General features: G+C 31.1%; 2 protein-coding genes and 1 non-coding gene across 5 annotated transcripts; all 3 read right to left on the bottom strand.

The window, feature by feature from the left end:
* Positions 1–214: 214 nt before the first annotated feature.
* LOC110631045 (protein NRT1/ PTR FAMILY 6.2) lies at positions 215–3,973 on the bottom strand. 3 transcript variants are annotated; one of them, XM_021778749.2, is made up of 6 exons: positions 3,728–3,973; positions 3,506–3,608; positions 2,397–2,614; positions 1,715–2,256; positions 1,291–1,628; positions 215–969 (listed from the first exon to the last, which is right to left on the bottom strand). In XM_021778749.2, exons 1-6 carry the CDS (start codon positions 3,728–3,730, stop codon positions 431–433), a joined length of 1,743 nt encoding a protein of 580 aa, XP_021634441.1. In that variant the 5' UTR covers positions 3,731–3,973; the 3' UTR covers positions 215–430. The 3 variants fall into 3 exon arrangements, with proteins under 3 accessions (XP_021634441.1, XP_021634440.1, XP_043806017.1); XM_021778748.2 differs by lacking the exon at positions 3,728–3,973 and having other exon boundaries at positions 3,506–3,620; XM_043950082.1 differs by lacking the exons at positions 3,506–3,608; positions 3,728–3,973 and adding an exon at positions 2,737–2,760.
* A 5,182-nt stretch (positions 3,974–9,155) lies between these two features.
* TRNAS-AGA lies at positions 9,156–9,237 on the bottom strand. The gene has a single exon. It is a non-coding gene; the product is annotated as a tRNA-Ser (tRNA).
* Positions 9,238–10,855: 1,618 nt separating this feature from the next.
* On the bottom strand, positions 10,856–12,634 carry LOC110630990 (NHP2-like protein 1). Its single transcript, XM_021778665.2, has 5 exons — positions 12,476–12,634; positions 12,268–12,388; positions 12,053–12,156; positions 11,345–11,476; positions 10,856–11,252 (listed from the first exon to the last, which is right to left on the bottom strand). The coding sequence occupies exons 1-5, from the start codon at positions 12,476–12,478 to the stop codon at positions 11,226–11,228; spliced, it is 387 nt and encodes a 128-aa protein (XP_021634357.1). The 5' UTR covers positions 12,479–12,634; the 3' UTR covers positions 10,856–11,225.
* Positions 12,635–15,501: the final 2,867 nt, after the last annotated feature.

Below are 15,501 nucleotides of genomic sequence, written 5' to 3'. Positions count from 1 at the left end.
GCATATTAAATTTTGTTCCTATTGAAATTATTCCTTTTTTTTTTTCAATTCAGTAATGAAGATAAACCAAGAACTAATATTGTAAGATTAGAAACAAAGGGTCCAGATTCAATAACGTCTGTAGACAGTACGTAGCTATTTCATCAGATTAATTTGATAGCATGAAGAATTTAGTTTCTATAATGGGATTTTCCTTTTTGGGACTGATAAGACATGAGAGAAGGAGAATACATATCAAGACATTTGCAGGCAAAAAAATTCGGACTCACTAGTACAACGTTTGAATTTCAGTTTACAGATTGAACACACTACTGAAATCACAAGCCACTCAGTTGATAGCCAAACCCTTTTTTTTTTTTTTTTAATAAATTTATACAGAGACACCAAACCCAAATTGGAAAATCCCTCACAATCAACCGGTCTCTAGCTGCTAGCATTTTTCCTCAGCTAAGGACCCATTGCCAATATTCTCCATCTGCAAACCAGACTTAGTGTTGCCATTGCTGGGCTTGTACCACAAAGCACAAACAAGAAACACCACAAAATTCACAACTCCAAGAATGGCGAGAAGGCCGTAGAAACAATCAAGCCTGCCGTAGTTTATGTTATCAGCTAACCATCCCTGGCCACCGTCGGTTCCAGTCACCCTCTTCACGACCATGACCAGGAAGCTACTGACGAAGAAACCCAGTGACAGAGTTGTCAGGAAGAGGCCGGTGCTCATAGTTTTCATTCCTTTGGGAGATTGGGTTATGAAGAAATCGAGCTGTCCAGTGTATATGAAAGCTTCACCTGCACCCACTAAGAAAAATTGTGGTATCAGCAAGAATACGGTCAGAGGCAGGGTTGAAGTGTTGCCCCCGACAGCTTTGGCTACTGATAAACGTTTTCTCTCGGCTAGTGCTGCTGCTGCCATCCCAAAAGTTGACAGAACCAGGCCGATGCCTATTCTCTGGATATTGCTGAAACCTGTTGAATGTTAGCATATAAACTGTATTATACACTTTTGTTTTGAAAAATATAAGCTAAAGAAAAACGTACTTTTGAAAAAAATTTACAATATACATTAATATGTGTGTGTTGTGCTAGACATGCACAGTGTATTAATTACGACTATTAATTACAAAGAATTAATAATTCTTTGAGTCAATAAAAAGCTCAAAAGCACCATATTATTTTAATTAGCTTCAAATTAATTAATGGGTGGGTCGTAAAGTTAAGAACTTTCTATAATCATTATCGGTAAGATTTGATTTGATTTGATTTGTTATTGAAGTTCAATTATTGTACCTGGTTTTCCTTTCCATTTCTTCCAGAGAGGCATGATCAAACGATCATAGATTGCTAGTGTAATTAAAATAGCAGCCACAAAGAAGACTGTGAGAGACCCAGCTGGAATTTGGAAACTTCCGATTGATCTTTCCATGGTGGATGCTTGTTCAACTGAGAATGTTATCATCTGTGCATATGTGGTCCAGAAAATGATGGTTGTGGCCCAGATTGGCAATATTCTCACCATCATTTTCGCTTCCTCCACTCTTGTCACTGAGCATAGCTTCCATGGATTTGGAGCAGCACCGGTATTTTCGAAATCTCCTTCTGCAATTATGGCTGCCTTATCCAAGAAGCTGGACATAGATATCAGACAACTTTAGCTAACAGGATTGTTCAAATCTCAAGTATAAATGAAAATTTTTCCTGCAAAGGAACTTACTGGAACTGATCAGTATGCTGGATTCTTGAGGCCTCTGGGGTGTTCTCATACAATGAGCTGATATTGTAAGGGAGGTTCATATTCCTCTTCTTTATAGCAGCTACAATAACCTGGAAAATGTGAACTATGGGACTCCCCACGCTCTTCTTGTACCTGTATCTTTTAGTCCCACAAAAGAATATCAAGATGGCTACAAACATAGCCACAGAACAAATCCCGTAAGCCCAGCTGCGACCAACTTCATCTTGTAGATAAACAAGCACTGTTACAGCCAACAGTGTTCCTAAGCTAATGAAGAAGAAGAACCTGTGGAAGAAATAAGCCATCTGGGCTTTCTCCCTTTCGTCTTTCTCATCGAACTGATCAGTTCCAAATCCTGAAACACTTGATTTTAGACCTCCAGTTCCTAGTGCAATTATATATAAAGCGATGTATAAAATTCCCATTTGGAATCCATTTGCTTGTACACATGAATGGTTGGTGAGACAAGGAGGTGGCCGTAGCTGTGACAGCTTAGTCACCAAAGCTAGCATTCCAGTGCCCTAAATTACCACAAGAATGGCTTCAGTTTCTGGAAGTTGGAACATAATTATTACTTAATAAATGAAGCATTAAGAAACTTGTTTTTTTTCTTGTTTCCTGATAAAAGGGCACTAGAAAAATAAATCAGCTAATTGATTACCAGTGCTTGTATGGCAGCAAATATTGCAATAGTTTTGTATCTGCCTAGGAAAGAATCAGCAAGAAATCCTCCAAGCAAACACAAAAGGAAAGAAGTGCCCATAAAGTCTGTCACTATATTGGCTGAAGTTGCACTAGCCAGATGCAATGTCCCAGTCAAATATGTCACCAGGTTAACTGCTATTCCCATTGTTGAAAGCCTCTCGCATACTTCGATACCTGTAAAAAAAAAAAAATAGAGCATTTAGCATTTGTCTTTCTCAATTCTTTGATTACAACTAATCATCAAGTATTAATAATCCGAAACTAATCATAATTATGGCTCTGTACTAGGTTCCGACCCCACTTATGATTCTTCCATTTCGCATAATTCACAAAAGTGGAGTCGATATAATTGGACAGAGGAAGATGTTAGGCATAATGAAATGGCAATATCTTGGAGATTGCCCGGTTCACCTGCATCTCTGACCCAGACAGGGACGCAAGATTATCATCATCAGAAAGTGCACAGGGACTTGAGTTATAGCTAGTGGGTTCCACTCAGTTTGTGTCCCTTCTCCCATTCTCTCAGTACCAGTCGCCACCTCCACCTTACTTTCTACTCCTCTCACCAGTCGCCACCTCCACCTTACTTTCCACCCGAAAACAGTGAAAAGATGAATTCAATCAAACTAAAATAATGATGAAGTTGGTTTCACTAAATGCCCAAATTTTTGGACTAGATTACAAGTGCATGACATGTGGTAGTATAGAAAAGTTAATTATATATTAACTTTTCTCTTTTCCTCTGGGAAACATTTGTTAAACCCTAAAAGAGAATCAGCATGCAGTATCTTCCCTTTTTAACTTTGCATGAAAGACACCGTGCTTATGTAATTGTCTCCCATGATATTTTTAGTTAAAAGCAAATTAAATCAAACTTGTAAAGCTGCTGGCTGCATGTAAAACAGCTAGAAGTTAACCAATGAGATAGTGCTGAATTTATTTTCAAGACCAAGTTCAAATTTTTGTAAAATTTTTCTTGGAGAAAAAAAAAGGGGAGTTGGGATCTTCAAATTAAGTCTGGTGATAAAAAGGAGTTAAAATTGTGGATTAAACCGGAAAACAAACCTAGAACAAGTGCAGCAGGGACCCATCCTCCAGTTTTAGATCTGTCTGCAGGAAGACCATTGTAGTCTACAGCATCAGCAACGGTCCAACTGATCTTGCCATCCTGAATATGCATCAGAGAGAATGAGCCAAGTTTTATTGGGCAAAAGTTGATAACAAAAGCAACTACTATAACTAGAAAAGCAAAGTAAACACGAGTAGTAATGGCAATAGTATACTAACCATGATTAAACTTTGAACAGGAAAAAGGAAAGAAAGAAAGAAAGCTAGAGAGAATGATAAGTTTCTTCTCTATTATTCTTCAACTCACACCATACGAAGTATTGGAAGCTTTCCCTTTTATAGGCGAAAGGTGTAGCAGATGTTGATCTGAAAGTGACACTCCACTAAAGAATATTGAGACGCACTAATGCCTTGAGTTCTTGATGATGCATGGTAAGGATTAGTTTTAAAGCATTTTTGAAAAATTGGAAGGTTCTGGGACTGAATAATGTTTATAGTTTGTTAAGAAGAGAGGGATTTTCCGGAAATCAATAAAAGGTGATGTTGATTGGGGGAGGCAACAAGATCAGGGAAATTTTTTTAAAAAATAAAAAAAAATGGGAATCTAGAACACGCAAACACAAGCACCATTAGTTTGGTTACCACCTCTTCTTTTTTCTGTGGCAGAACGGATAGGCCTTAGCCTACAGAAGATTGTGAACCACAGTACAATAGCAACTCCATGGTAGTGCTCTTGTTACCCCACAACAGCAAAAGCTAGCCTCCACATACCTTTTGTCCCTTGTAAATGGGATTCAAAACGAAGGAGAAAAATAAAAAAGCTCCCATCTTTTAATTATCTATTATTATTATATAAATAAAATGTTTCTATTGGCATGAAAACAACTTGGTTTTCACTACAAGTATTGGTGTTTCTTACCTGCTTTTTGAACTGTCAATTTCTACTTTCAAGAAAGTTACATTTGCTGGGACAACGCAATCTTCAAAATCTTCATCTCATGACAGGTTTCATTCAGCTGGAATTTTGGAAGGTAAGATATGTATATATATATATGTTACTCATTGTACCACATTCTCCAATAACAGAAAGTCTCTCGATAGACTTGACTCTATAAAGTAGGTTGATATTTGGCACAAGAAAGCGAAATAAAGACAGTTTCCCGATTCATTTCATGGCGCAAATGGCATAATGTTTCAACCAAATTTATATTTTTTTAATTTTAATTTTAATCCATTTGCAATGTTTACTTCTTCTAATTTTCTAAAATTTAAATCATATTTTAAAAAAATATCACTGATATGTAAAATATAGGTTGATGATAATGACGTTAAACGTATAAATGGTTTAAAATTTTAAAATCAACAGAAAAAGTAAAGTAACAAATAAAAGGATATCCATGAATATCTAATATTCAAAAAGAAATTTGTAATTCGATTGAATCAAATCAGTATAATTAATTAAGAATTTACATTTTTTAATTAAAGATTTCGTATTTGAATTCTGAATATAAAACACAATTAAATTCTAATATAAAATTTTACGTTTTTCAATAAGTCTGTTAAGCGTAACTCTTAATTAATTGAATTAATGGATTTCGATGACTTTTAATTATTAAGTTAATGGATTTCAAATATCGAATAGTAAAAAATAATTATATTTTAGATTTGATCAAGTAGTAGCTGAAAATGGGACATTAGGGTATATAGTATAACTGCCAACATATATAGAAGTTGACATTGATGATCTGCTGCGGAAATAATTGAGATCTCTTCTGCTCATAAGAAGAAGGGTAGGGTCATGAAAGTTGACATTCAGTCTCATCTCTATCTCTGTTGACTAATTCATCTTCTTTAGGGTACTGCATGTCAAGTTGTCCCCCATATTCTTCCCATGTGATCTGCACGTGCTCTTCTTCTTCACACGTGTGAAGCTCTTTCATTCTCACAATACAATGCACCTGCACACGTACCCACAGACACCACTACGACCAATCATACCGACCAGCCATTACATGCAGCTTGCTGCTGCTTCCACTTGCCCTAAGATTAATTAAATATTAAACATATCCAGACAATATCCTCCACTGAGTTTAGGGTTTTTCAGGCAAAGATTTATTTAATCCCTTTGACTTGGACACATCCTCTGTCTTCTGTAGCCTACTCTCCTCACTTGTTTGCCATGTGTTCCAATGATCATCGTCCATGTGTTAAAAATAGTTATCTCTTTTTGTTTTTTTAGATAGTTATATTGTTGATTAATTATGGTGCAAGACCTATAAAAAATTAACTATAACTCTATCATTAATCCCAATCATAGAACATATTTTAACCTAATTTTTAGTAGAAAAGGGAAAATCACTAACTAAATTATTTACAAATCCAATAGTTGCATATATATATGCCAAGTTGGCAACAAATTGCTAAAAAAAAAAAAAGAAAAAGAAAGTTTTGCACAGTAAGCAGTGAGAGTTTGATCTTATCAGAACTTGAGTGAATGTGTTGTCAATTCTTAAGATAGATGTGGTTGTGAATTTTCTTAAATTAAAATAATTAATATATTGTTAATTTTCTCAAATTAAAATAACATTGAAGAAATTAATCTAAAACCAAATTGAAAATTAATTACAAGTAAAAAAATAATGTTCTTTATTTTAATTTGAAAATTAATTGTATATTATAAAAGGATCCATAAAATTTGAAGCAAAGGAATATGCTTGGTTTAGCTTGCTCTCTAAATGTACGTGTGTAAGAAATTAATTAAGATTGATATAATAATACCAAATCCCACTTTAATTTGATCATAATTATTAATTAATTAGAGTTTGAAATTAATTCTAGATAAATTAAATAAATCACGATTTGTTGATAAGGATTTGTTCACAATAACACGTATCTTCTTAATTGTATATTAATTTCTTCTTGTAATGATGATTGGTATAAATTTCAAAAAATATATAATATGTGAAATCCAACTATTTTTTTAATCTAATTTTATAATTGTGAGAGCCTAAATGATTAAGGAAATGATGGATTTTTGAGGAAGTGGTTTTGTAATTGGGTTGAGGGGCCAATTCCCCACCCATGGATAAACTAAAATCATGCTCCTACTCGAAAATGTTAACTATTATAATTATTAATCTTTTTATTTATTATTTAAAAATTTTGTCAATAAAAGTTATTAAAAAAAATTAACTTAAACTTATTTTTAACATACTATTTTTTCATATGTTTAAGGTGATACTTGTTTCAACATTAATAATAATGCAAAATAGACCTTAGTGCTTGTCTACTTCTTCAAGCTTGTGACAAGAAATGTGTTGATTCCATTTTCTATCTTGTATATAGATGCACACTAAGTCTATATACCTCTTAATCAAACAGACATAATTTTTTAAAAAAAAATTTATTCGTACTCATATATATATATTATTAATTTAATCATTATTATTAATTTAAATTTTAATATAAAAATATAATTTTAATAATAAATCTTTTATTTATCGATTGCATTTGAGTGCACGTAAAAATTTCAGTGTCTAAGAGATGATAGGGGTGAGCATTCGGTCGGTTCGGTTCAAAATCGAACCGAATCGAATAAACCGAAAATCGAATTTATAGTGTTTATTAAAATCGAACCGAACCGATTTTGGTCAGAAACCAAATCGAACCGAACCGGTCTGATTCGGTTCGGTTTAATCGGTTTTGATTTTTAATAATTTTTTTTATTTTTTACATTTTTTTTTTTGAAATAGGGGTTGGGGGAGTCGAACCTTAAACCTTTCAAGACTACAGGATGCACTTTCCACCAGGCTAAGCCTTGGAGTGCTTTATTTTTTACACTTTATTTTTAATATTTTAAAATTTAATTAAAATATTTTAATCTTAATATATGATTTAATTTCTCTATATGATTGAAAAAATATATTATTATCACTAATCGATTCGGTTCGATTTTTTCGGTTTTTTTCTTATTAAAACCGAACCGAATTGAAATAACTAAAATTTCTAAAATTAAAAACCGAACCGAACCAAAATGTATAAAAAATCGAACTAAATTTTTAAATCGATTCGATTCGGTCTATTTTTTCGGTTTGAACCGAATACTTCTCACCCCCTATAAGAGAACATGAGGTGAGAGATAAGAGGTGCGATGTTTGCAATTGATCCCTTGTTCCCCATTTTTCTCAAGTGTCCTTTTCTTTTTGTTGAGTGAGTGCTGCAGACTACTTAGCCAAATTATGGATAATTTTTATTTATGTATAGACCAATTTTGATATTTATTTTAATGAAATTATTCAATTTTATATAATTTTATTTTAGAATAACTTTATTTTAACATATTATACAACAGTCACTGTTTTAAACCCAATTTTATAATAATGTAATTATATTAAATTCTACAATAAATTATATGATAATTTGCTATTTAATTTAATTATTTAAATTCACATTTGGATTTCTTTTCAAAATTCTTATTATATAAAATAAGAGTATAATAATTTAATTATAAACCTATTTATTATGATTTTTTAAATAATTAACTATATTACGGTAAAATCAATCATAAACATATTATCTGAAGAACTATTCACCATTACAGTAGTTAATGACTACTACAACAGCTAATATGACTGAATAGAGCCTTAATAGAGCTTTGTCTGTTTTTCTATAACTCTTGATGACCATTGGGTTTCACTACCCTGATAAGAGGCCGAGCCCACAATGACAGGTCTGGCTCAGGGCCTGCGGAGTCCCACGAGTGAGAAGGTCCAGCCCATTCATACTTGAGGTCGGACTTTGCTCAAAACCCAGTCTTTTCTTCCCGAACCCGGCCCGGAAGCTTAGCAAAGTAAGGATCACTGGCCCAACCCCGAACTGCTCGGTTCCCACACGTGCTAAAAGGGAGAATTAAATGACCGTTTAGTATGGCGCAGAGACCTGATTCTTCCGTACATACGAATCAGCATAGCAGGGACAGGTGGCCCAATGATGAGAAGGCTGTTATACATCACTAACAGACTAAGAAAAAGAATAAAAGGAGATGAGCACCTTCCTCTCAGATCAAACTTACTCAACCATTGTAAAACCATATTTTCTGAATGTCAGATCATCAACTCTCAACCTCTTTTACGTTTGCTTTTAATATAAACTTTTTTTTTCAAACTCTTAAGATAAACATGAGCAACTTGAATGTAGATATGCTTAACTATGGCCATCATATCTTAATGTGTTAGATTTAATCCCCACATCATAAAGGGGAATCTACCATATCTTGGCAAATTTTGATAAGATTCTCTGAATCTTTCATGTGATGTATTCTTGTAGCAAATCTATTTAAAAATCCATGGAATTTGTTTGTCAATAATATGATTCTTATTTAAAGATACATATCAATATTATTAATTTTGATTTTACGATATTAAAACTGTCTCTAAAAATTTTGATATTATGAATTTATAACTAAATTCGAAATCCAATAAAAAAAAAAAAAAGAAAGAAACTATTCTACTGTAATATCTCCATTTGATGCCAATCTAATAAGGGTTTGGGTTATAACTTTTAGGGCAGCCTGTATTTGTTTTTAGCATAAAGATACAAATCCATCTAATTTGATTTAGAGAGCATAAAATATTGAAATTTGGAAAAACGTGGTCGGCAGGATTCGAACCTGCGCGGGCAGAGCCCACATGATTTCTAGTCATGCCCGATAACCACTCCGGCACGACCACTTGATGTGCAATGTCTTCGCAATCTTTTCATTCTTTGAAGTAGCAAAATTGAATTCCGTAGGAATTGAAGGCATAGGAGGATGCTCTAAGTAGTTGCAATAGATTATTCTGTATGCTCATTGTACTGAGATAGTGTAACAAATTAATGGTATTAAAATATATAATAAAAAAATAAAATTACTTCTTAAATTTATACAACTATGTTTTTTTTTTAAAAAAATGGAATTGAAAATTAGAAAACTAAAACTTGACACCTCTTAAATTTACTCAAATACACTTACTATCAAACTAAATTTATGAGTGTAAATTTATATAATTACTTAAAATGTTATATATACATAAAAAAATTAAAAATTAATTTATCACGAGAATATATATTATAACTTTAAATTTTTAATAAAAAAATATAGTAATTTAATTGATCAAACTATAATATTTATAAGTATCAAGGATGGATACCAACTTTATAAGTATCAAGGATGGATACCAACTTGTTTTGTTAAAAAAAATATATAAATTGATTTGATGAACTTATAAATTATGCCAAACACTCTCTCAGAACCGTTATCTTCCACAGCTGAAAATTTATTTTAAAGAAAAATAATATAAACTTTTTATATAATCTCTGTTTGAAATTAAAAATTATATAACGTTCTAAAAAATATTAAATTTTATTTTTCTATATTAATTTGCTTTTGAATAGTGGCGAAATCACCCCATGAGCCCTCTTAAATTCTGGAAAAGATTGAGAGAGGTTATAATTTTAATAAAATGTCCCTCTGAAAAAATTGGGGCAAAGTAGCTTTTGAAAATACAAGTTATAAGTCTCTAATTTTTAATAAAATTCACAATTAAGTGTAATCATTTCTAATTTTTATTTTAAATATTACATTGTAAACTTTTTAATTTTATAAACTCCTAACTTATTTTTTTTTGGAATCACAATAAAAGACATGGAATTTCTCATTTTAACAGGATAGATGATACGTATTTCTAAAGTTATATTTCATTTAATGTGTTCTAGAGAAAGAGTTATAAGAATGTTTAGATTTTTTTTTCTTGCAAATTAATAAAAATTATTACTTTTTGTGTATACTTTCTTATTTAACTATTATAATATTTTGCTAAAGTTTAATGATTTTTAAATAATATAACAAGTTCATAAGAAATTTAAGATATCTCAATGTAAAGTTTTTATAATTTTTGTTTTAATATTAAATTTAAATTCATTTAGACTATGTTTATTTTACTAAAAATATATTTTTAAAAAATATATTTTAAATTTAGAATATTAAAAAAATATAGTAAAAAAATATTTTTTATTAAAAAAATAACTTTTTCTATATATATAAATTTATTAATATATTTTATATTTAAAATTAATCTTTTTAAACTACATTCCAGAATAAAATTTTTGCATTTATCATTAGTTTTTAGATTAAAATTAAAAATTAAATTTTAGAAAAAATTATTATTTAATTCTTAATAATAATATAAAAAAATTTACTAATTAGTCACTTAATTTTAAAAAAATAAAGCAGTAGTTAGCAGCAATTGCTCCCTGATAAAATTGATAAATAATAATAATAATGAGAAGAGACCTTGAATCAAAATCTCTGATCATATAAGAGTGCTGCTGCTCCCATTAGAGAATTTTTCTCAATGGTGTCTGTAATTGCAAAACATAAATAATTTAACCGCAATAATTATCTCACTGTCAGATCAATAGCCACAGGAACTTCCAATAATGTTTAGGCAGCAGCAAGCTAGGTTCATAGCACGAGTTATCTCAAGTTTTTTTGGAAAAATATCACATGAGTATAGTCGCAATGCATAAGAGGAAAAAACTTAAAACTAATAATCTTGATAAAGGTCACTGTAAAAAGCTTTGGTCCCCAGTGATACAACTTCATCAGTCAAAGCCTCCAATGGAGCGAATACTAACAATCCAAGAGGCCCATCACACCGAAAATGCGTAGTAAGCTATTTCATATCAATAGCTTTTCAATGGCATCCTGCATTTACAAGCAAACAATCATATTAGTGATCAAAGTCATCAAGCAAAAGACATCATGAATTCAAGAAACATATTAGAAGGATAACATACTTTGAGTTGTTGTATTTGGGACTTCAATTGACTTCCTTCATTTGATGTCACAGAGCAAGCAATAACAGGTCTTGTCACACCACATGCTCTGCCAAGCGCTTGCTTTGATGGCACAAATACATATGGCACATTCTGCCAAAGGCAAATTCAAACATAAAACTCATGTAAGCCATTTGGATCTCAGATATAGCTAATGGCAAATAACCTTTAAAAGCTGAACAACATGGCTACAATTCTCTTTATTCCACAGGAAACAAAGTGTGAGCTTCAGAAATCCAAACTTTAAGGCTTCTCCCTATGTCAATGGATAAACATCTTTAAGTTGTATATAAGGTTAGCTTTCATTTTGCTAGAAGAACATTAAGAATGGGGGATTGACATCAATCAGGACCATTCTAAACTGCAATCAATAATCTTACAAAGATCCACCATCTTCACAATTGACAGCATGTACTATTCTATTAACATAGAACTTAACAGTTGGAGTTGTCTCGTGAATTCAGCAAGTGTCGAAAAGCATTTTCCAGTTCAAAAGGAGTTGCATACATATATCCAGTTTACAAAATTAAGCTTAATTATCAAACAAGACTATCTAAGTATTGCATTACACTAAATTCTCAAAAATCAAATATCCATATCCACCAACAACTTCAATAAGGCGAATTAACAAAACCATCACTAACACCAATAGAATCGGAAGAAACTAACCTTATCTTCAGCTAGCAAGGGAAGATGGAGTAGAATCTCAAGAGGCTCAGTATCGGCAGCCATCACTATGAACTCAGAGATACCCCTATTAAGGGTTTTGGTAGCTGAAACCCCATATTATTAGATACTAAAATAACCTTTTAAAAAATATCAATAGAATCATATGTATTAAGAGAGCAAGAAAAAACAAATAGAATAGAATCTGCATAAATCACCTTCATTGGCTCCCTTTTTGAGTTGCTTGTAGTTAGCTGCTTGTTGAATAAGATCGAGTATTGTTATGGTGAGCTGAGCATCTGCAAGAGGGTATGCTTTTGGATTCACTGTCTCCCCTGTCTGCGAGAACAAGCAAATAAGAGATAAACCCAGAAGCTAAAACAAATAACAAATGTGGGCGACCATGGGATTGGGAAGAAAACATACCATTGTTGCGAAAGCGAGGAGGCTAGGGTTTTTGCTAGGGACGAAAGAGGAGCTAAAGATCCTGGGTTTAAGCAGATAGAGGAAAAATATATAGCAGATCTAGAAGAGTCCCCTCAAAACGGCGCTGTTTGATGTGTTATGCTCTCTATAATTGAATTGTCAAAATTATTAATTATTTAAGGAAAGCAAATTTCTTAATATGTTAAAATAGTAGTTGTAATTAGCCCATCAATTTTCAATTGAAAAAGATTTTTAAATATTAATGATTTAAAAAATTTATTAATAAAGGAGAATTACTATTTTTAAAAATTTATTAATTAATTTTTATAATTTTTAATTTTAATTAAAATATTTTTCATTATTCAAAAATACTATTTTTAGTTATTCTGATAATTACTATTTATTTATTGTTTTTTCTATGTTTTGATAATTACTATTTTTTAAAAACTTTTTTAATTTAATTATTTAATTGTATTAATATTTTATTTAAAATCAAAGACTCCCATATAAAAAATATAAAAAAAAATTAAGAAATTAAGAGAAAAAAAAAAAAAAGCTTTATCTCCTAATCAAGCCTCCCATATCAAAAACAATTTGAAGCATAATAGCACATCAGTCTGATCAGTATATTATCATTTCATTTTTGAGAAAAAAATACCTGTAATTAATATATTTTTCTTAAATAAGATAATCACTTTAAAAATAAATTTATATGTTTTATCTTAAAAATTATACTATCTCTTCTCCGTCCGATAATTTTTATTAAATATTAAAATATTAAAAAATATTTTAAATATTAATTTAAAATATTTAAGATTTTCTGACTTTACCCATTCCTTTTTTACAATAGTTTTAAAAGATTATTGTGCTCATCTCTAAGATTTTCTTTTGCTCTTTTAGTGATATTTAGGATTAATAATTTTAGATTTGCTTGGAGATTATCATTTTATTTCCATTGGCAGATCTATAATAAATATTAATAAAGATTAGCTTTTTCACCCTGACTTGTGTTTTGTATTTGTTTATGTAAATATATATATACATGTTTTTTTTTATAAATAGAAATTTTATTATATTAAATTTGGATTAAAGGGGAGAAGTACTTAAAATTAAGAGACAAATTATTCCTATCTCAAAGTGATATGAACACATTAAAACTTAATTTTCTCATAACATTAATTACAAGCAAAGATTTAATGAGAAAAGCTGAAAAATAAAGCACAAAGCAAAGCAACTACAACAGCAGCCAATGCAGCAAATCACTGCATATACATGAGCAAAAGTATTTTCTTAGACTTTTTGTTTGACATTAATTATCACTTATTTTCTTCAACAAGTTCTTATAATAAAACAAAGAGGATTGCAGAGAGAGTTTTTTCTGAGTTCTCTACATATTCTTAATTAAATTAAGATGAGGAACATAATCAATAATGTAGAAATAAAAGTAAAAATGGGACAAACCATTGGAATTAAAGGATAGAATTTTCAATATCATATTTGTTTTGGGTTTATGATGAATAAATATAAATAAATTTTTAGAATTACAAATGAAATTCTTTCCATTTTAATATAATAGATAAATATTTCAACGTACACGTAATACTCATTCTCAGCTATTATAAAATACTACTAAATTCTTTATTTTTTTTTTCATACTTTCTTATTACATTCATGAATAACGCTGGGCTATTGGCACTCAAATAAAATTATAATAATTTATTTAGTTAATCCATAAAACAATGGTTATTCTCAACTTCTTTTTTTTTTTTTTTTTTTACTTAACTTACAAGTTGAACTTCACAAAATATTTTTAGTATTCTAAATAATAAAAATATGGAAAATATTTTTCAGAAAATATATTTTATGAATGCTTATTGATTTTATTTAATTTATTGTTGATTTTTATTGCATTTGTTTTTTTATTTTGAACTGTAGATTTTTTTTAATTTAAAATATGGTTATTAAAATTTGTGAAAAGAAAAACAGAAATAAACATGCCAAATAGAGTTGGATGTATGTTGTTGGCATAAGGTTAGCGTAGTATAGACTGCTGGTAGTTTTCAAACATTTTAATTAGAGCGATGAATTAACAAACTACCACTCGAGTGGCAGTTTTTTACTGTCTTGCTCGTGCAGCAAAGGTTACGCTTTTAGCTTCATTTGAGTTTGATGTTCCATCTGCTTTCTCAGTTACAATGGAGTTGACGCTGGCAAATCTTTCACTCATAGACAATGAGGAGTTGGTGGTGGAAATTGGAGCTCTGAAACCAATCGAGTGGCAGATGAGTTGCGTTTTACTGGGTATATTCTTGACAGACGAGGTTATGAACTTCAGGGAAATGCGAGCTAATCTGCAAATATCTTGGCGTCAGGATAGAATTGTTCGTATCAAAGAGGTTGGTCACCCTGCATCAAAGGTCTAAACTGCCCATCAGAAGAAACAAGGGAAAGAACTTCGATTAACTTTTAACACCTCGAGATTGGAATGCTATGTGTGGGCAAGCCTCGCTGGTCAGTTCCGTAGGTAAGGCTCACCATTTCCTCCCAACCTGGAGAATGTACATGTATTAATACTCCCATCAGAAGTCCAAACCCACCCTTGTTAGCAACCGTTATGCCAAGGAATTGGCAACAAGTCCCTTTTCTTCAAGTTAGAACAGACATATTTTTGCCGAGCTAGGACAAGGGACTGCACATGCAGACGTAACAAGCTTAAGCTAATCCTGTTTGACCTATATTGCGCACACATTGCTGGATAGGAGAACAAGGGAGCATTGAGCAGTTACATTGTGAATCTACATTCACAAGAACACGCTAAGCAAACCGAAAATAAGAAAGCCTTATTGTTAGGAATCAGGAGCATGCAAGTTATTTCCCACAATTTTTAGACAACTCCGTCTCCGTGCATTAACAAGCATTATCAAGACATCCTAAATCTTAATCTGATGCCTGATTTAGTGTTTTATGCCTTCAATTCCTTTGGAAAAGCACAATATAAAACATAGATAGACGTGCATAATTGCACC

Source organism: Manihot esculenta, chromosome 14, assembly GCF_001659605.2.
Source record: "Manihot esculenta cultivar AM560-2 chromosome 14, M.esculenta_v8, whole genome shotgun sequence".
Lineage (NCBI taxonomy): Eukaryota > Viridiplantae > Streptophyta > Magnoliopsida > Malpighiales > Euphorbiaceae > Manihot > Manihot esculenta.
Note: the sequence above shows the minus strand (reverse complement) of the source record. Positions and strands in the feature narration are given on the sequence as shown.

Excerpts from the sequence above, each read along its gene's own strand:
- LOC110631045 (XM_021778748.2), bottom strand. The coding sequence starts at position 3,620 with ATGCATATTCAGGATGGCAAGATCAGTTGGACCGTTGCTGATGCTGTA. Across the intron at positions 2,615-3,505 it reads CCCTGCTGCACTTGTTCTAG|GTATCGAAGTATGCGAGAGG; the intron begins GTTTGTTTTCCG and ends TTTTTTTTACAG. Across the intron at positions 970-1,290 it reads GAAATGGAAAGGAAAACCAG|GTTTCAGCAATATCCAGAGA; the intron begins GTACAATAATTG and ends AACATTCAACAG.
- LOC110630990 (XM_021778665.2), bottom strand. Across the intron at positions 11,477-12,052 it reads CCTTGCTAGCTGAAGATAAG|AATGTGCCATATGTATTTGT; the intron begins GTTAGTTTCTTC and ends TGCCTTTGGCAG. Across the intron at positions 11,253-11,344 it reads CCCAAATACAACAACTCAAA|GATGCCATTGAAAAGCTATT; the intron begins GTATGTTATCCT and ends TTGTAAATGCAG.